The sequence below is a fragment of the Megalops cyprinoides genome, chromosome 10 (genome assembly GCF_013368585.1).
Source record: "Megalops cyprinoides isolate fMegCyp1 chromosome 10, fMegCyp1.pri, whole genome shotgun sequence".
Taxonomy (NCBI): domain Eukaryota; kingdom Metazoa; phylum Chordata; class Actinopteri; order Elopiformes; family Megalopidae; genus Megalops; species Megalops cyprinoides.
The window spans coordinates 19472513-19487801 of NC_050592.1; the positions used below are offsets into that span (position 1 = coordinate 19472513).

General features: G+C 40.6%; 1 protein-coding gene across 1 annotated transcript in view; it reads left to right on the top strand.

Annotated features, from left to right (window-relative positions):
- The first annotated feature begins 2651 nt into the window (after window positions 1-2651).
- Window positions 2652-15289, top strand: part of LOC118784657 (alpha-catulin-like) — a 37293-nt gene continuing 24655 nt past the window's right edge. The window contains exon 1 of the mRNA XM_036539015.1: window positions 2652-3011. Coding sequence (XP_036394908.1) covers window positions 2916-3011 — 96 coding nt within the window. The 5' untranslated portion in view covers window positions 2652-2915. The remainder of the gene's footprint in view (window positions 3012-15289) is intronic.

The window sequence follows — 15289 nt, forward strand, 5'->3', positions numbered from 1 at the left end:
AGGAATATTTGAATACCTTTGGACAATAGAGCAATATTCTACTCACAATGTTATTTGTGTATAACTGCGTATACTAGGTACTAGTGTGACATCACGTAGTTAACAGGAGTATATATAGAACTATGCTGATGAGGACTAAATGGTCAATGGGATAGAAATGTTACAAAATTATGCCAGCAAATGAATACATATCATCACAGAAAACCGACTGGTTTAAATTCATATTTTAAGTGTATGATGCTATGTAATGTTGCCCTTAAGGATCATTGTTTGGCTCAATGTGAACATTATAAAGTAAGATAATATGCCTTGGACAGATCATTATTACGCTCTGTGTGCACCTTAGCATGATGTAGGTATGTTGCACTTCAGGATAATTGTTGTGTAGTTCTGGTTCTCTGGGTAGACTAAATCAATTATCATTGTATGGTTATATTTTGGCACTGCTTTTTCAGTATTATGCTCATTTACTGTGCTACTGGCCACTCTACGCCTCTGTTCTTATTGTGCTTATTGCTGTGGTGAAATGCATTCAATATATCTTGCTCTAATGGCCTTGTGAGTCATGAAGGACACAAACAACTGTCAAAAACATAACAACAATCATCACATAATGATAAACAGTGCTGTTTGAATTTGGCTTATACTCTGGACTTGTTCTGAAGAGAGCTGAAGAGGTTTCAACCAGACTGGCCTGTCTCCCATCTGTGCTGTGCCTTCTCTCTTCAGGCCTGGGTCACAGCGTCCAGCTGAAGTCAGGAGTCAGGCAGAACAGAGCGGGCAGGGTGTCAACTCGCCTTCGGTGGATATCTGTCACAGAGTGGACTCTCCTGTGACAGGAGCGTCAAAGACGAGAGCTAGGCTTTCACTCCACACTCAGCTGAGTGTCTCTCTGCCTCATGCTGCTGGCATCAGCTGTCTGTTCCAAACATTGTGGCCATGAAATGATTGTGTTTTTTCTTGGTCAGGTGAGTTGTTGGGTAAAGGATGAGGGACACAGACATAGCACAGAGACCAGAGCTTGCACCTGCATTGGGGTGTGATGTGTTTGGCTCGACATGACAGTGCTGTTTTTTGACAACAGAACATTCAGTTGGCCTACCAAGGCTTATAAAGGCTACCAAGATAAGGACTGTGTTACAGTTAAGCCTGCACTTTTATTTCTTCTTATTTTATATAGATAATGTTGATAAGACGAAATATTATTGAAAATACCAGAATCTGAAGTAAAAAAAAAATTAAATTAAAATAAGAACATCAGCAATAGCATGTGATGTGGTAACAATGTTATTACTATTTATTTCAGGGAACTATTGTTGTGCAAAACCAATTTTATCCAATGAAACAACTGGATAAAAGATGGAAATGGTTTAACAACTCTTATTGGTTGTTCACTTGGAAATATAAAGAGTCAAATGAGTCAAGTGAACTTATAACTGGTCACAGTGAACAAATGTGACTGTTGGTTGAATATTGGAGACCAATGGTGAAAAGCAAAATTAGGGTAACTTCACTGTAACCTGAGAAATTGTGATGAATTAAAGGACTTAAAAGAAAATTCACATGAATGAGAGGCAGAAAAGGACACTAATAAAAATAAATGGATATGAGCAGTATTCATGTTGTAAATATGTACTGTAAGTCATGTTGAAAGTAAACCTTAATCTGTTATTTTTTCTGCAATGAATCTCAGATAAGATGATGTTTGCTTTTTAACAACAAATGCCTTTTAACCAACAAACCTAAAGAATTATATTTATTTGTTTGTTTGCTTCTTTTTCAATAAAAGAAATCACAAGAAGTCAGATATGAGAAAATGAAAATGGCCTAGATGTGTCCATTTATTCTGTGGCTGTATGTTTCATTGAACTTTATGTGTTAAAACGTGGTTAGATGGTACAAAAATAAATATTAGTAAGGAGTCAGACCTCTGGGTCATTGTGGTTGTTTCTTTGAGACACCCCAACGCATAACTGCCGCCTTACAGGTCTGGAGCAGAAAATATGGAACAGATGTTTAAGAGAGGCACTGTATTTTGTGCATTTTGTTCTCAGGAAACGGCATGCTGCGTAGTTTTGTTTCTCCCATCAGCTGTGATGTGCTAGTGAAACTTTGTCTTTTGGTTGCACTGATGCCGCTTGATTATTGATGAGGACTGGGGAGTGGTAATAATTGAAGAGTGTGCACCTGCTTTCTCGTTGTTTCAAATGTCGCCACAAAGTTTGGAGTATTGTGAACTTGGGCGAAATGCTTAAAACTCGTTGTTTTAGAAAATGTCCAGCTGTGTAAAGTAAAATATAAAAACCGTCAGGCAAGTCCTGCTAGATAAGGATGTCGGTTACTCATACTCATCAATGTATTGTAATACGGTCATTGTACAAATACAATTAACTATGCGATTTCCAGGAATAAAAACACGTGGTGTTGGCACCATACAATCCAGAACTGCAGCGTGTCAGTCGCACAGGAATTTGAGAATGAATGAGTCAAGTCAATTTGTTGTGAAATGTTTAGTAACGTTACAATATTTGTTTAAGTAGATGGTACACTTACTGCACGCATCTGTGTGTGTGCACGCGTGCGCGCATTCGTTCATTCCAGGCAGTTCAATGTCGTCCGCAGCTCGGCAGACTTCGGCCAGCAGTCTTCCCTCTCTGTCGCTGCAATAGGCGGCAGCGCTGTTGCTTTGGAAAGCATACACTGGTCAGGTAAACTGCTTGGACTTTATCGGAAAGGCATTGAAACACAGCAGGGCAGGATTGGATTGCAAGAAGTTCACAAACAAACAACACTGAGGACTGTCTTAGTGTTACATGAAAGGATAAACTGTTAAACTGGCTTCTATTTCGCGGAGCGAATAATCTGAAAGATTGAAAACTGTGTTGCACCAGAAAAGAAGGTGGAAATCGGCGGGAATGGCTTCATCTCCCTGCAGTAATAGCAGCTTCGACTCCGGGCTTGAGATCAAAACTCGGTCCGTGGAGCAGACACTCATCCCTCTGGTTTCCCAAGTAAGTTGTTTTGTGTCAATGAAACCATGCTAAAAGTGATATTTATTTTTCTCTGCGTTGTCGATACTTTTCAGTGGTTTGTATAACTGACCGTGGTTTCCCACAGAGTTGTTTCGTCACACATTTTGTTGCAGCGTTGCTTCAATTTCCACTGCTATTGTAGTGTTTAGAAATTTGGTTGAATTAACAGTCAGAATTGTATCTGTCTAGTTGGAATGTTACAGTGAGTCACGTTGATCGATGGTTAGTGGTAGCATGAAGGATGCTAATCGAACGATAACCGGCTTTTGGAGCGGTAAACTGGTAGTTCATATTGACATCTGGATAATTTACTGTCAGACTCGTCGGATATGTTATTTATAAATTAGTTTCGTCAAACAGCTTAACTCTAGAAGTACCATAGTCATTTCGTTGCGGCTTCATGTTGCCTGAACGCTTCAAACTTTTTTATTATTATTTGGGGCGTTGTGGCAGTGAAACATTTGACCATCTTGAAGAACCAAAGAAATCAACGACGATTAATCTGATTTTAAGCGTGATCCTGTAAAGAAGGTAAATAAGAAAGTTATTAACCATGAGGATGTGTCAGAGTAATTTAACATTAGAATATTTTCTAAATGCAGTCCATGTTTTACATGGTTTTAAACAACATGGACCACATTTCTGAAAGGAAGATAATGGAGAACTCCTCAACAAACACAAATATGGAAAAACTCAAATACGGAGTCTTTAGTAGGGGAAAAAACAAGCATCTTTTCATTTCAGTACTGTTGTCGAGTCTATATCTGTAGATAGACTGTGCTTAGGCGTATCAAAGAAATATATGTAATTCTCAGAAAGTGTAAGACAACTTCACATTTTATCATATGTATCACTTTGCATCATAGGAGACAATATTTCTAAATTTTGCCTGTACACCTGGAACCATTATTGTTGTGGTATGTGCCTTAGGTCTAAAGATGTAGCCTACTTATTTAGTTAGTTCTTTTAGGTTAAACCCAGTTAAATATGAATTAATGTAGTCTGTGCTGTAAACAGGTTACTGTATCCTGTTCCTTTGAAAAAAAAAAGTTCTTAAAAGCTGTGAATTTCTTCTGGTCAGTAGTGGATTTCATTTAGCCAGGTGATACAAAGAGTTGTGCATGTTTTATAAATTACAGTAGGCCCCTAGGGAATGCATCTCCTCAGAAGACTGCCAAAGTCAATTTGCAAAAGAACTCCCACATTACTGACCTCTGGGCTAAGATGATTCCTGATTAGATGTGTTGTCCTTCAATTAGTGCTCGCAGTCTAATAATATCTCATCTTATTCTTTCTTGCGTGGTGTTCTATCACATTGAGACCTCACAGACATATGTCTGTTTGTAGATTTACTTACTTATTATTCTCAGTACAACAGCGATGGAATTTTATGGCCTTGCAGTGCATTTGAAGTAAGAATATCTTAAAGTTCTCTGAAAGAAATGGTTTGAACATAATGATCACTGTTCGGATGAAATCGGCAGCAGTTAAAAAGAAAGATTGTCAGCTCAGTATTCCTTCTGTCTCTGTATACTTCTCTGTCCAGGTGGTACCTGTAGGTGCACTGGTGTCACATCTAAGGATGTTCAATCCTGACCACACCCTTCATGAATATACATAATGGAAACACTTCTAGCTTTTACAAAACCAGAGACAGAATTCTCACTATCAAACATGTAGCACAGAATATCTGTTCAGTAAACGTAACATCTGTCATAGTGATATCACTGGTGTCTTGGAAAAAGTAGCCCAAGTGGAGTAAAAGTTAAAAGGTCATCACTGCCGCAGAAATCGCGTCACCCACATGAAGGCGATCCGGGACCTGACTGGGAAACGATTATGCAAGCTCTTTCAGAGTCCTGCTTTGTGTTGCTCCAGTCTGCAGCCTCCCACTGCTCCCAGCAACAGCGCTGGAAGATAAGGCATTGATTGAGTGTAGTGTAACCAGACTAGGCCGGCGTCATGCACACAGAGGCAGACGGCTAATCCAGCTGAATCACACAGAGCCCTCATCAGTGGTGAGTGATGCCAGCCCTGGAGGGCATCTGTGGCAGCCTGTTCCCAGTTCACTTTTTGAAAGCAGTCATTGTGCACGTTGTCTGACCAAAACGACCTGAGCTGATCTTTAATCAGTCAGCCGTTTAAAAGTCTGCCTGTTGCTGGAAACCATTCTCCTACAGCAGGAGCCACTGCTCTGTGCCGTGTCCCTTTGGGTTCAGGGGTAACATTGTGCTGTGCTTGTAATCCAAAAGTTGTAGGGGGGCACAGCGCTGTTGCGCCTTTAAGCATAGCCGTGATCTTAATAGTTTCGGTAAAGGTCCAGCTGTGTAAATGGATAATATAAGATATGCAAGCTATGCAAGTCTTCCTGCCCTTACCATCTGCTAAACAAATAAATCCTAAATGTTCAACAATGAAAAATATTGAAAAAATATGAGACTAGTTTAGAAAGTAAATATCCCTTCATCTGTGGCCAGAAGATGCAACTCATTTTGAACTGTCTGGAGTTCTGCTGCTTCACAGGCACATGTCAAATTTTAACATCAGCATCAAACTGCAAAAAAAAAGTCACTGACATGTCACTTGGTCAATAACCTGTGTGTCCCTGTCCTCCTAGCCCATTATTTGAGACCTTTTACTGACTCACTTTGCCCTTTATGGTTTAAAGACGTGATATCAAGCTAGCCCTCACCGATGTCCACAATCAGAAGTGCAAGAAAGTTTGGATTGGATACTACTCAGAGATCAGCTTACTTGTGAGATTCTCCTCCCTCTTGTGAGAGCAAAAGATGGTCACTGAGAGTGACTGAAAGGGGACTGTTACGACACAGTGAACATTCCCACCCCCCCGAACGGCATGTGCTTGTGTCACACCTCCGGTGATATTTTTTCCCAGGACTTAACAGCGCCTCCCTTCCATGTGTAATTAGAAGGCTGTGAAACTCCCGTCTGTAATCACCTCCATCCCAGCAGCCATGTGCTTTCACGGTCAGAGGCTGCTATCTTTCATCTTAATACTGTAATTGCGGTTCAGTGTGTTATCAGTAACAGCTTCATCTGAATGTGAGTTTACAGTTTGTTCAAATCGAAAATAATTTTGAGCTCCTGACTGTATCATCATTTTGTAAAGACTTCGTAGAAAATCATCTAATGATGGTTCGGACTTTATTAGAAATGCATGAAATGTGGTCAATGCATATGTTTGTGGCGCTTTCAGCCAGATTAAATGATAAAATACAAAGGTATGTGAAAATACTAACCTTTACACAATTTTTCAATGTCTTACACAAGCTTCTTTCTGAAGTAAACAAGAATATTATTTCTATTTTAAGACTTCAACTAGTCTAAGACAAGAGTGGCTTTGGCTGCTATAGGAACAGACTGATAAGAGCAAAACTGATAGTGTTTTGTAAAGCTGGGACTTGTTTTATTAGCTGAACTACAACATATTCATAGTTATGAAGCGATTTAGGGGAACCATTTAGGTTAGGTTCCAAAACCTAACCTAGGTTTAGGCTGCAGGTTCAAAACCAGGAAGGGGTGTTACTTTTTACAAGCTGACTGGCTTGGTGTTATGATGGCGTTTAGATTAAGTTTTAGACTTATAAAACCAGAAGGTCCTAGAACAGATTCGTCACTCGCGTTACTCATGATGTCATTGTCATAGAGGAAAATCTGTCAGTAAAGGTTACACTAGCCTAGGGGACAAACTCATCCAAGAAGGTGGTGCTACATGCTCATTTTCAAAGTGCCTATGTGTGTGTCCATGGTGAGATTCAAACCCTGACCCTCAGGTCACAAACACTTACTTACAGTCTCCACACTGATGCATGCCCTTTCTCGTTATGTGCAAAATGAGCTAAATACTGATCTGTGACCTTTAAAGAGGCGCTAAATGTATTCCTTACAGTGGTCAGTCTGTTTACCTTTCTGTAACCTAATATATAACCTGTTGAACATTCCTCAGATGGGCTAGGAGCTAGAACACATTCCTTCTCACATTCAACTTTGTACAGTAGGTATGCAATGGGTGAGATTCTGAGCTCATAACCACTATATGTCATCTGTAACAGCTGGGCCCGTCGACCCCTGAGCAAAGTACGTACCAGCTATATAATGGATAACATGTACAAATGTAAGGTATGCAAGCGCCCCTGGACCAAGATTACTGCTAACCAAATACATTAAAAATAGTAAGCTGCAACCTATCATTCAGATTTATTACTCATTTGAAAATTGGTGCAATGCTGTACAGCTGCTCCTCCTCAGTAACTATGATATGTCCTGTAACGGTACATCATATGAAGCCTAATTTTAAGCGTGTATTGGTCTTATCCATAGTCCATATATGGCCATAGATTGATATTTGACCATGAGATCACTAATTATCTACATGGACTAATAGTCAAGTTGTTATTAATTAACAAAGAAATTAAGAAGAATGAAGATTTGTTTGTTATTTGTCATCAGTATTCATTAAGAAGATCTTAACAATCCCTACTTAAAATACCACATAATTCAATATTATTAGTTTCCTCGTTCGAAAGTGTTAGAAAATGCTAATCTGTTTGCAGAAAGTAATTATTTACACAAAAGCTGAAGTTACATGCAGTGCTTGGGGAAAATAGTAGGGTTTGCTTATGTGGCTGTCTGATCTCTGGCGCCACAAAATGGTCCTATCAAATCAGATCTGTCAGATATGGTTAAAATGCCCATCTATAAGTCTTGAATAGAGATTTGCCTGTCCGCAGCTGGGCCCTTCCCCTCAGTACAGCACTGGTGCCATGGGTCTAATGGCCACTGGTGCCTCTGGATTCAGCTAGGAGAGTGGCACGGAACAGAGGCATTTACGGCCTCCTGCGCCACTGACAGACTGATGCTTGGCTTTTCCCTTTACAAAGCGCAGCCCCCTGCCTCAAACCAGCCACTCGGCAAGCTTGGAGACTTCCATCAAGGACAGTGGTTATTGTGATGAAAACCTCCGCATGGTTACAGAAGGGAGCAGTGGCAGAAGTGCCGTATTGTTCTCACGGTAGGGCAGTGGTGAGAGACAGGGTTGTTATGTGCCCTGTCAACATGGCTCTATTTATAAAAGAGTTTCACAATGCCATCGGTTATTCTCAGCCGAAGGTCTCCTGTGTATTTTTGGTTCCTACTTGATAACAGTAGTTAAGCGCTGTACACTTGCCATGCGAGCTTCCGTGCCATTCCTATTCCATGCAGTTAATCAGAGAGCTTAAAACAATTACCCCACTGACATGTATACATACACACATGCAGGTGTACACATGTAAAGGAAGAAACAAAATGATTCGTTTCTCAGATACTTCCATTGGACAATGACAAACAAATGAAAGGACTGATAATGTTATGCAGAATAAATAAAATGTGCAAAAGTCCCCCTGATCACTCACAGAGGAAAAGTCCACAAATATAGATGTGTTTAAAGGATTTCACCTGGAATTGTTTGGCCTCAGCAGCCTTCTTCCATATCTTCAATATGTAAAAATGTATGTTATGGACATTTGACTATGTGTATTGAGATCTCATTGCCGAATGTTCTTGTCCTTATTCCCCACCAGCCAGTGGAAGGTGTGGCTGGTTACGGAATGTTCCACATCCACAGCTACATTTGCATACTATTTAAACCTGTCACCAGATACCGGCATTATGACACCACCCCCTATTGTCAGGTGACATTTTCTCTCCCTCAGGTGTAGGGTTACTGACGTGCCTGGTTAATTATACTGCCCACTGAAACCACAGCCAAGGTTGCAAATGAGGTAAATCAACCCTTTCATAGCCTGCGGCTGATGGTAGAATGATCTGGAGCGTAAGTGGATCCAGTTTACTGGCATCCTTTTCCTCCTTCTAAACTTGTCCTCCAGAGTCGCTCTGGGACACAGATCCATGATTCCGTCTCCTTCCCCATTGCTTGCGTTTTCCTTTCAAACCAGGGCATGTGCAAGTGTTTGGTATCATAGCTGTAAATAAAAGCATCCCTTTGACACAGCGCAAGTTATGTTTCTTCTCTATTTATACTTGTTTACAAGGTCATTTTGTAGTTTAGGTACATGTGTTTTGCTGGTAGCATTGGACAGTTGTGTGTGGTTCGAATGTTGTCATTGACAAACAGCTCAAAGTACAGGAGGACAGCAAAATGATTGGTGGAGATGCTACATGCTGTTTAGTTTGCAGTAACACTGATCAGTTCAAATCACTTAGCCATTGAAAGCACCAGATACTGCACTGTTGGGTTCATCAAGCCTCTCTTTTCAATGATCCTCATTCTTCTCATCCCGCATCTGCACAGCCCCCACACCAGATCAGTGTTCTGCTCTGATCAAGGACCTCCAGTATACTGGTCCTTAGTGCTGTCACTGCCAGCTGGAAAATTACAGATTATGAAGTTCATAAACTGGAGAAACAGGCCCTCTCTCTGTGTAATGTGGAATAGAGGATGATATGGGATGTGGTGGTATCATCATTTTTTGTGCTGTTCAGTAAAGAAGTCATGACAGAATCTGCATGAATTTCCCATTGATGTGTGAGTGTTGGTCTGATTACAGCAATCACAAAAGCTCTAACATTTTTCCAAAGGACAGGTTACAAGAGGTGCCTCCCACTCTCATTAATTATTTTTCCAAAAAACACATTTATATATAGTCATAATTCGTAAAACTCAATTCAATACAGCATTTTAGACAAAGCACAGCCTTCTCATTTGGTGCTTACCACTTGAGAGCCAGCAAAGTGTCTTGTGGTATTTTTACTAACATTAGTCATGCCGTAGAGACTTTACAGTCACACATTTAGACATTGCAGAGATAGAGCACCCCGGTGCAGGCAGGGCTCTGGATGAGGCCATTCTCAGAGCCAGGAACAGATAAAGTACTGCTGTCCAGAGTGGAGAAGCACAGTCAGACTGCACTGGTTTCTGCAATACTATAGTGCCATTATTGTATCTTACGGTTCCTGACACCTTCAGTGGCCTGTCCATGGGTCTGCATCATTGCCTGCTGATGGAGTAAGGGACATCACTGTGTCACAGAAGTGAAAGCATGCGCTGGTTTTCCCCGTCCCTCTCAGCAGCAGACAAAAACACTCTCACCTCAAAGCGGGATTCCACGGAATGCAGGCAGTTCATTACTTTCCACAGTAGGCCTAGGATTACTGCACGCCTTCTTAAATGGGCAAGCCACAGGAGGGTCACTGGGAGGAAGGTCAGAGGTCATCACCTCACAGGGCAAGACCTGTCTGCACACAGGCATCATTGAAATTCATCACTTAAAGCTAGGACACATATTATGATTCTTGAAAATCCACAACAAGCCGACTGCAAGTTAAGCTTACAGATAGTACAACTGAGCTAACAGAGATCTGCAGAAGCAGGAGCTGAGATACCACACGGTCAGGTCAGGATTTGGCATACAGTGCTGCCCACTGGTCAGTGATGCAGCTATATTAAGTTAAACATAGAAAGTCATTTGCTAACTCTTTCTATCAAACTACCCAGCCATTTCCTTTCACTTACCATGCTTACCATGTCCAGCACAGCATCATGCACACACCTTTGTTGCTGTTATTTTCTGCAATGCAAAGGGAACAAGCAGCTCACAGAAAACAGTTGTTTTTTGAATAATATATGGACATTATTTTGTTTTGTATATTAATTTCTGGTTGATATATTTAATTGGCTGCTTGCAGTCTCTTACTGTTCTTGAAAACCTGGTGTGAACAGTCATTGGTGTAAATATCAGGACTGCTAGATAACCAGCCATGGTTCATAAGATGCTCAGGAGAGGAACAGGTGTCACTTTTAGGACCTAATACACCACACTATTTTGTTAAGCTGGGGATCAGTTTCAGTGTGTATGCACCATTTCTCCAGGAATCATGGCATGCACCCTTACTTCAACAGAATCTCAAAGCAGAATCTCAAAGCAGCTGATCAGCAAATTACTAGTGTAACAGAATGGGAAACTTCTGGGAAACCTTATTGATGTTGTGTCTTTCTCCAGTCAAATTGTGTTTTACAGGAGCAATTGGTTTAATTTAATTAAAGCCATACTGAGTTTTTGCTGAATCAAAGTTGAATGAGAAGCGTGAAGAAGAACTGAGGATGATTTACGGAATGGAGTACTCCCTCAAAGTGCTCAGTGCTGCAATCAAATATCCTTTCAATTTCTTTAGTGGACAATATCAGAGAAGTCAGCAACAGCACAGCATTTGGTAATGAAATGAAGAACATGGTTTTCCATTGAGTTGCTGTTTTGGGATCTATGTATTATTTCCTATAAACAGAGATTTACTAGACTGTGTAATGGAAGCCTGACCACTTTACTGATTACTTACGGAGAAGTATACATAATGCTGTTGTAATTGCTGGAATTTCCTGGTTTCTGGTGTATCATTTTTACACTGCTTGGGTGATTATCACTGTGCATATGGTATTAAAAGTGTTCATGTCTTCATCTGAATCTTCATGTTGATCATCTGAAGATGTTAGGGCTTCAGGAGGGAGAATATATGTGGTGAAGTACTTGGAGAAGGAAAATGCAAAGTTCTGTGACATGTTAATTTTCAGTATTATGTGAAAGAACACTTAGAGGGCAAATCTTAGAAAAGCCAAATGATGAGGAAAAGACAATAAGGCAATCAGATTTACTTTGCACGTAGTGTCCAAACTCTACCACTCCATGTGTACATTTTTATGTTGATTTTGATGTTGTTTTTTTTATTCATTTGATGGTTTGTCCCTTTTGTGTCAACACTGTAAGTATGACATTCCATTGTGCTGCATTATTTCCTTGGCAGATGCCCTTTTCTGACGTGATATAGAGGCTATAGATGTATGGTATACCTTTATATCGCTTACTTTGTGCTTAAAGGTGGCTGCTGCTTAATGGGGTAATTCATGTTAATTTCAGCACTTTGCTCTATACTGCAGTACCACGGCAGTGGAGCAACCAGCAACCTGGATACAAAGCTCATTCCCTAACTACCACAGCACACTGCCACCTAAATTCAATGAAAAGTATGTGTGTTCCTGTCACAATTAACATTCTCAGCACCTGAGTCAGTCTCAGAACGATGGAGGGCAGTGGGATTAATTCGGCATTGTCCGTTTACCGGCTGACTCACAACCCTGAGTTTGTCAATTAAAATTCCAGAGCAGATTACACTGTTGACATGGGAACGTACCTGGTGCTGTGCGGTGCTGCAGAACAGGGAGCTGTGAGATTGTGTCTAATACCAACAGGTTCTCTGCTACTTATGATGGCACAGTCATTATATGTGGCCATTCTATCAACATTACAGGATCATTTTCAGGGAAGGAAAGGAGTCTTTTAGGTTAGGGCCTATAACCTATTAAGAACCACATTGTGTGGATTACAGCACATGTTTTACTGACAGCACCGCCTTCATTAGTTGTGGTTGTCATATGACAATGTTTTGTTGGAGAGGAAAAGGTCATGCATTTATTTTGAAACAGCTCAGCATTTGTTCCTTTAGTTAAAGGTTACATTTTTGCCATCTGTTTCTGTAGAGTCATCTGCAGTATGACCAGCGCACATGTGGGAGTAGGGTTTGGTATAATACACTGTATCACTGCCTGCACTCAGGCAAAATGGAGGAAACAGCCAATATCAACCTCAGGGTTGATCAGCATGTGTGCATGTTGATGGGTTGTGGTTTCAGATGTCTGATTTTTTTTTTTAGCTTTTTTATGAATATGCATTTCTTGTAAATACAGCACCCAGAAAAAAGGACACTTCACACTGGAGATGAATGATATCTGTTCTTTCTATTCTGGTATAAGTGTCTGGTTGCCATGACTGCACAGACTTTGATAGGATTTACACTATTTTAATTGTTGGAAGAACTATTTTTAAGAAGTGTTAAGCGTTAAGGGGGTGGAGATATTAAGCACTGGTATTTTAACTGGGTTGATACGCACTTTGACGTGTAGTTTGGAATGCAGTTCCATCCCATTTCTAGTTTGATATCTTAGTCTATCCAATGAATTTCTATGCACTACATTACATCAACTATATTTCATTACATGTGTGTGAGGCTGTTGAATCCAGATGTACTAAAATGTGCTGCATTTTCCTTCCAATTCCTAATAGGATTCTGCCAGTCTGTGTAAATCTTTTGTCAGCAGTGTGCACATTTTTGATAGACTGCTTTAAATTTCAAACCTACATTACGTCTTCCTTTTTGCAAAGTATATAGTATTTTGTACAGATGTCTGCACTGGACATTCAGCCCTTAAATTGTGTCTGGAAAGCCATTTTCACTCTGATTGCTTAGTGTTGTAAAGCTGTAAATCATGTCTGTCTGAAAAGCTTCTGTAAGAGGATGGCCATGACTGTCCATCAGGGGAGTGAATGTGTCCTCATGGGATGTCTTGATCATGGGTACCACTCATAACCTTTAATTCCTGACGGTACTTCAGCATTGTACTGTATTCTTGGTCCCAAACTCAAAGCTGAACATGAATCATTTTACAACATGCACGCTGACCATAATGTGTTCAATGCCCAAGACATTATAAAACATTATCATCATTTAGCACATGCTCTTATCGAGGACGACTTACATGGGTTTCAGTTTTTACATGTCATCCATTTATACAGCTGGATATTTACTGAGGCAATTGTGGGTTAAGTACCTTGTCCAAGGGTACAGCCATAGTGCCCCTATCATGAAATCAAACCAGCAACCTTTCGGTTACAAGCCCTGCTTCTTACCACTGCGCTACACTGCTGCCCACACCAAAACTCCACTCACTGTTCCTGAGTATGTGCGGTATACAGTGGGCATGTTACCACACTGACAGAGATCTAGTAAGTTTGAGACGGCTTTGAACAGGACCACTGATGAATGAAGGGATTTTCTGTTTAATATACAGCTGCTTCATGTACAGTGCGACGCCCCTTTTTGAGGTGAGGCTGTGTGCCTGATGTTGCCCTCACATTGTGTTGAAGCAGAGATCTTTTCATTGTGGAGAATACTCTCCACAGAGTGTTTTGAAATTTGTGTGGCTTCTTCATAACAAGTTGAGGCAGGCTGATTTTCTGAGGATTTCCCACCTTGAATTTTTTTCCAGTAAGATGAGATGTGAGAAGATACAATTTAGGTTTTTGATGGAAGGGGGAAGAATGGAGATATATCCCAGCTGTCCTTAAATATGTTAATAGATTTATGTTTTGAAGGAAGACCACCTACAGTGATATGTGCTGCCCCAGGGAAATCTAATATGCTTATCTAATAGGATTGCATTCCTCACCAAATTAATTTACTATTTGTCCTGCCTGCATTCTCAGGCTGAGACAAACGTTAGTGTATATCTGTTACCTGAGATGTCTTGGGATCCCTGAGCTTACCTACAGTATCTGTTGTTGCCACATCACTGTCCATCCCTTCTTTACACGAATAGACATCTGACATTACTTGTAAAAACTATAGAGAAATTTAGAAAATTAATTAATTTAAATGTTAGAGGGTTCTAATTCTGTAATGAGTTCTCTGTACTTAAATACATTCTTCCCAAGGCCATTCTGGAGCCAAAGAAACGACGGGTTTGTCTGTATTCTGTGTTTGATGCATTTCGTTAGTGCAGTGATACTTTCCACGTGTGCTTCAGCCTCCTCTACCGCATGGATATACACTAACTTGCCACTAGCCAGTCTGTGGTGTTATTTGTGGAGTGAACAGTGGGAGAAGACACTGTGTGAAATACTACCACCTTTGTTACTTCTCCCTGTGAGGCTTTAGTGATGGAGCCCGCAGCAGGTTTAATAAGCTGGATGTTCCAGCGATCTGAATATCCCATTATCCATCTTCCATTGTTCCTTAAACTTACGTCCTCATTAAGTACTGTCCCCCCCACCAAACACACATTGAATCGTACCAGGCATAACCATAAGAAGATTAACATTCCAACCAGCACAGTCACTGGCATTCACAATGTCTGCTGTCACTAAGGAGCTTTGGTTTCAGACCTGAACAAGTACAGAGGTATCACAGTGCATGCATGTCAACCACTCGGGCACCTCTGAGTTTCTGGGGAGCTGTTTACTTGTCAGTAGTGCTCTGTACATATCAGTAGTCCTCAGGAATACTCAGTGTTTACCTGCAGGCCTCAGGAGTACTTAGTCTTTACCTGTAGGTTTTGTGTTGCCTATACTAAGGCCTTGGCTGCAGGCCTTTACTTCCTCACTTCTACAAATAACAGCCATGATAGTCAT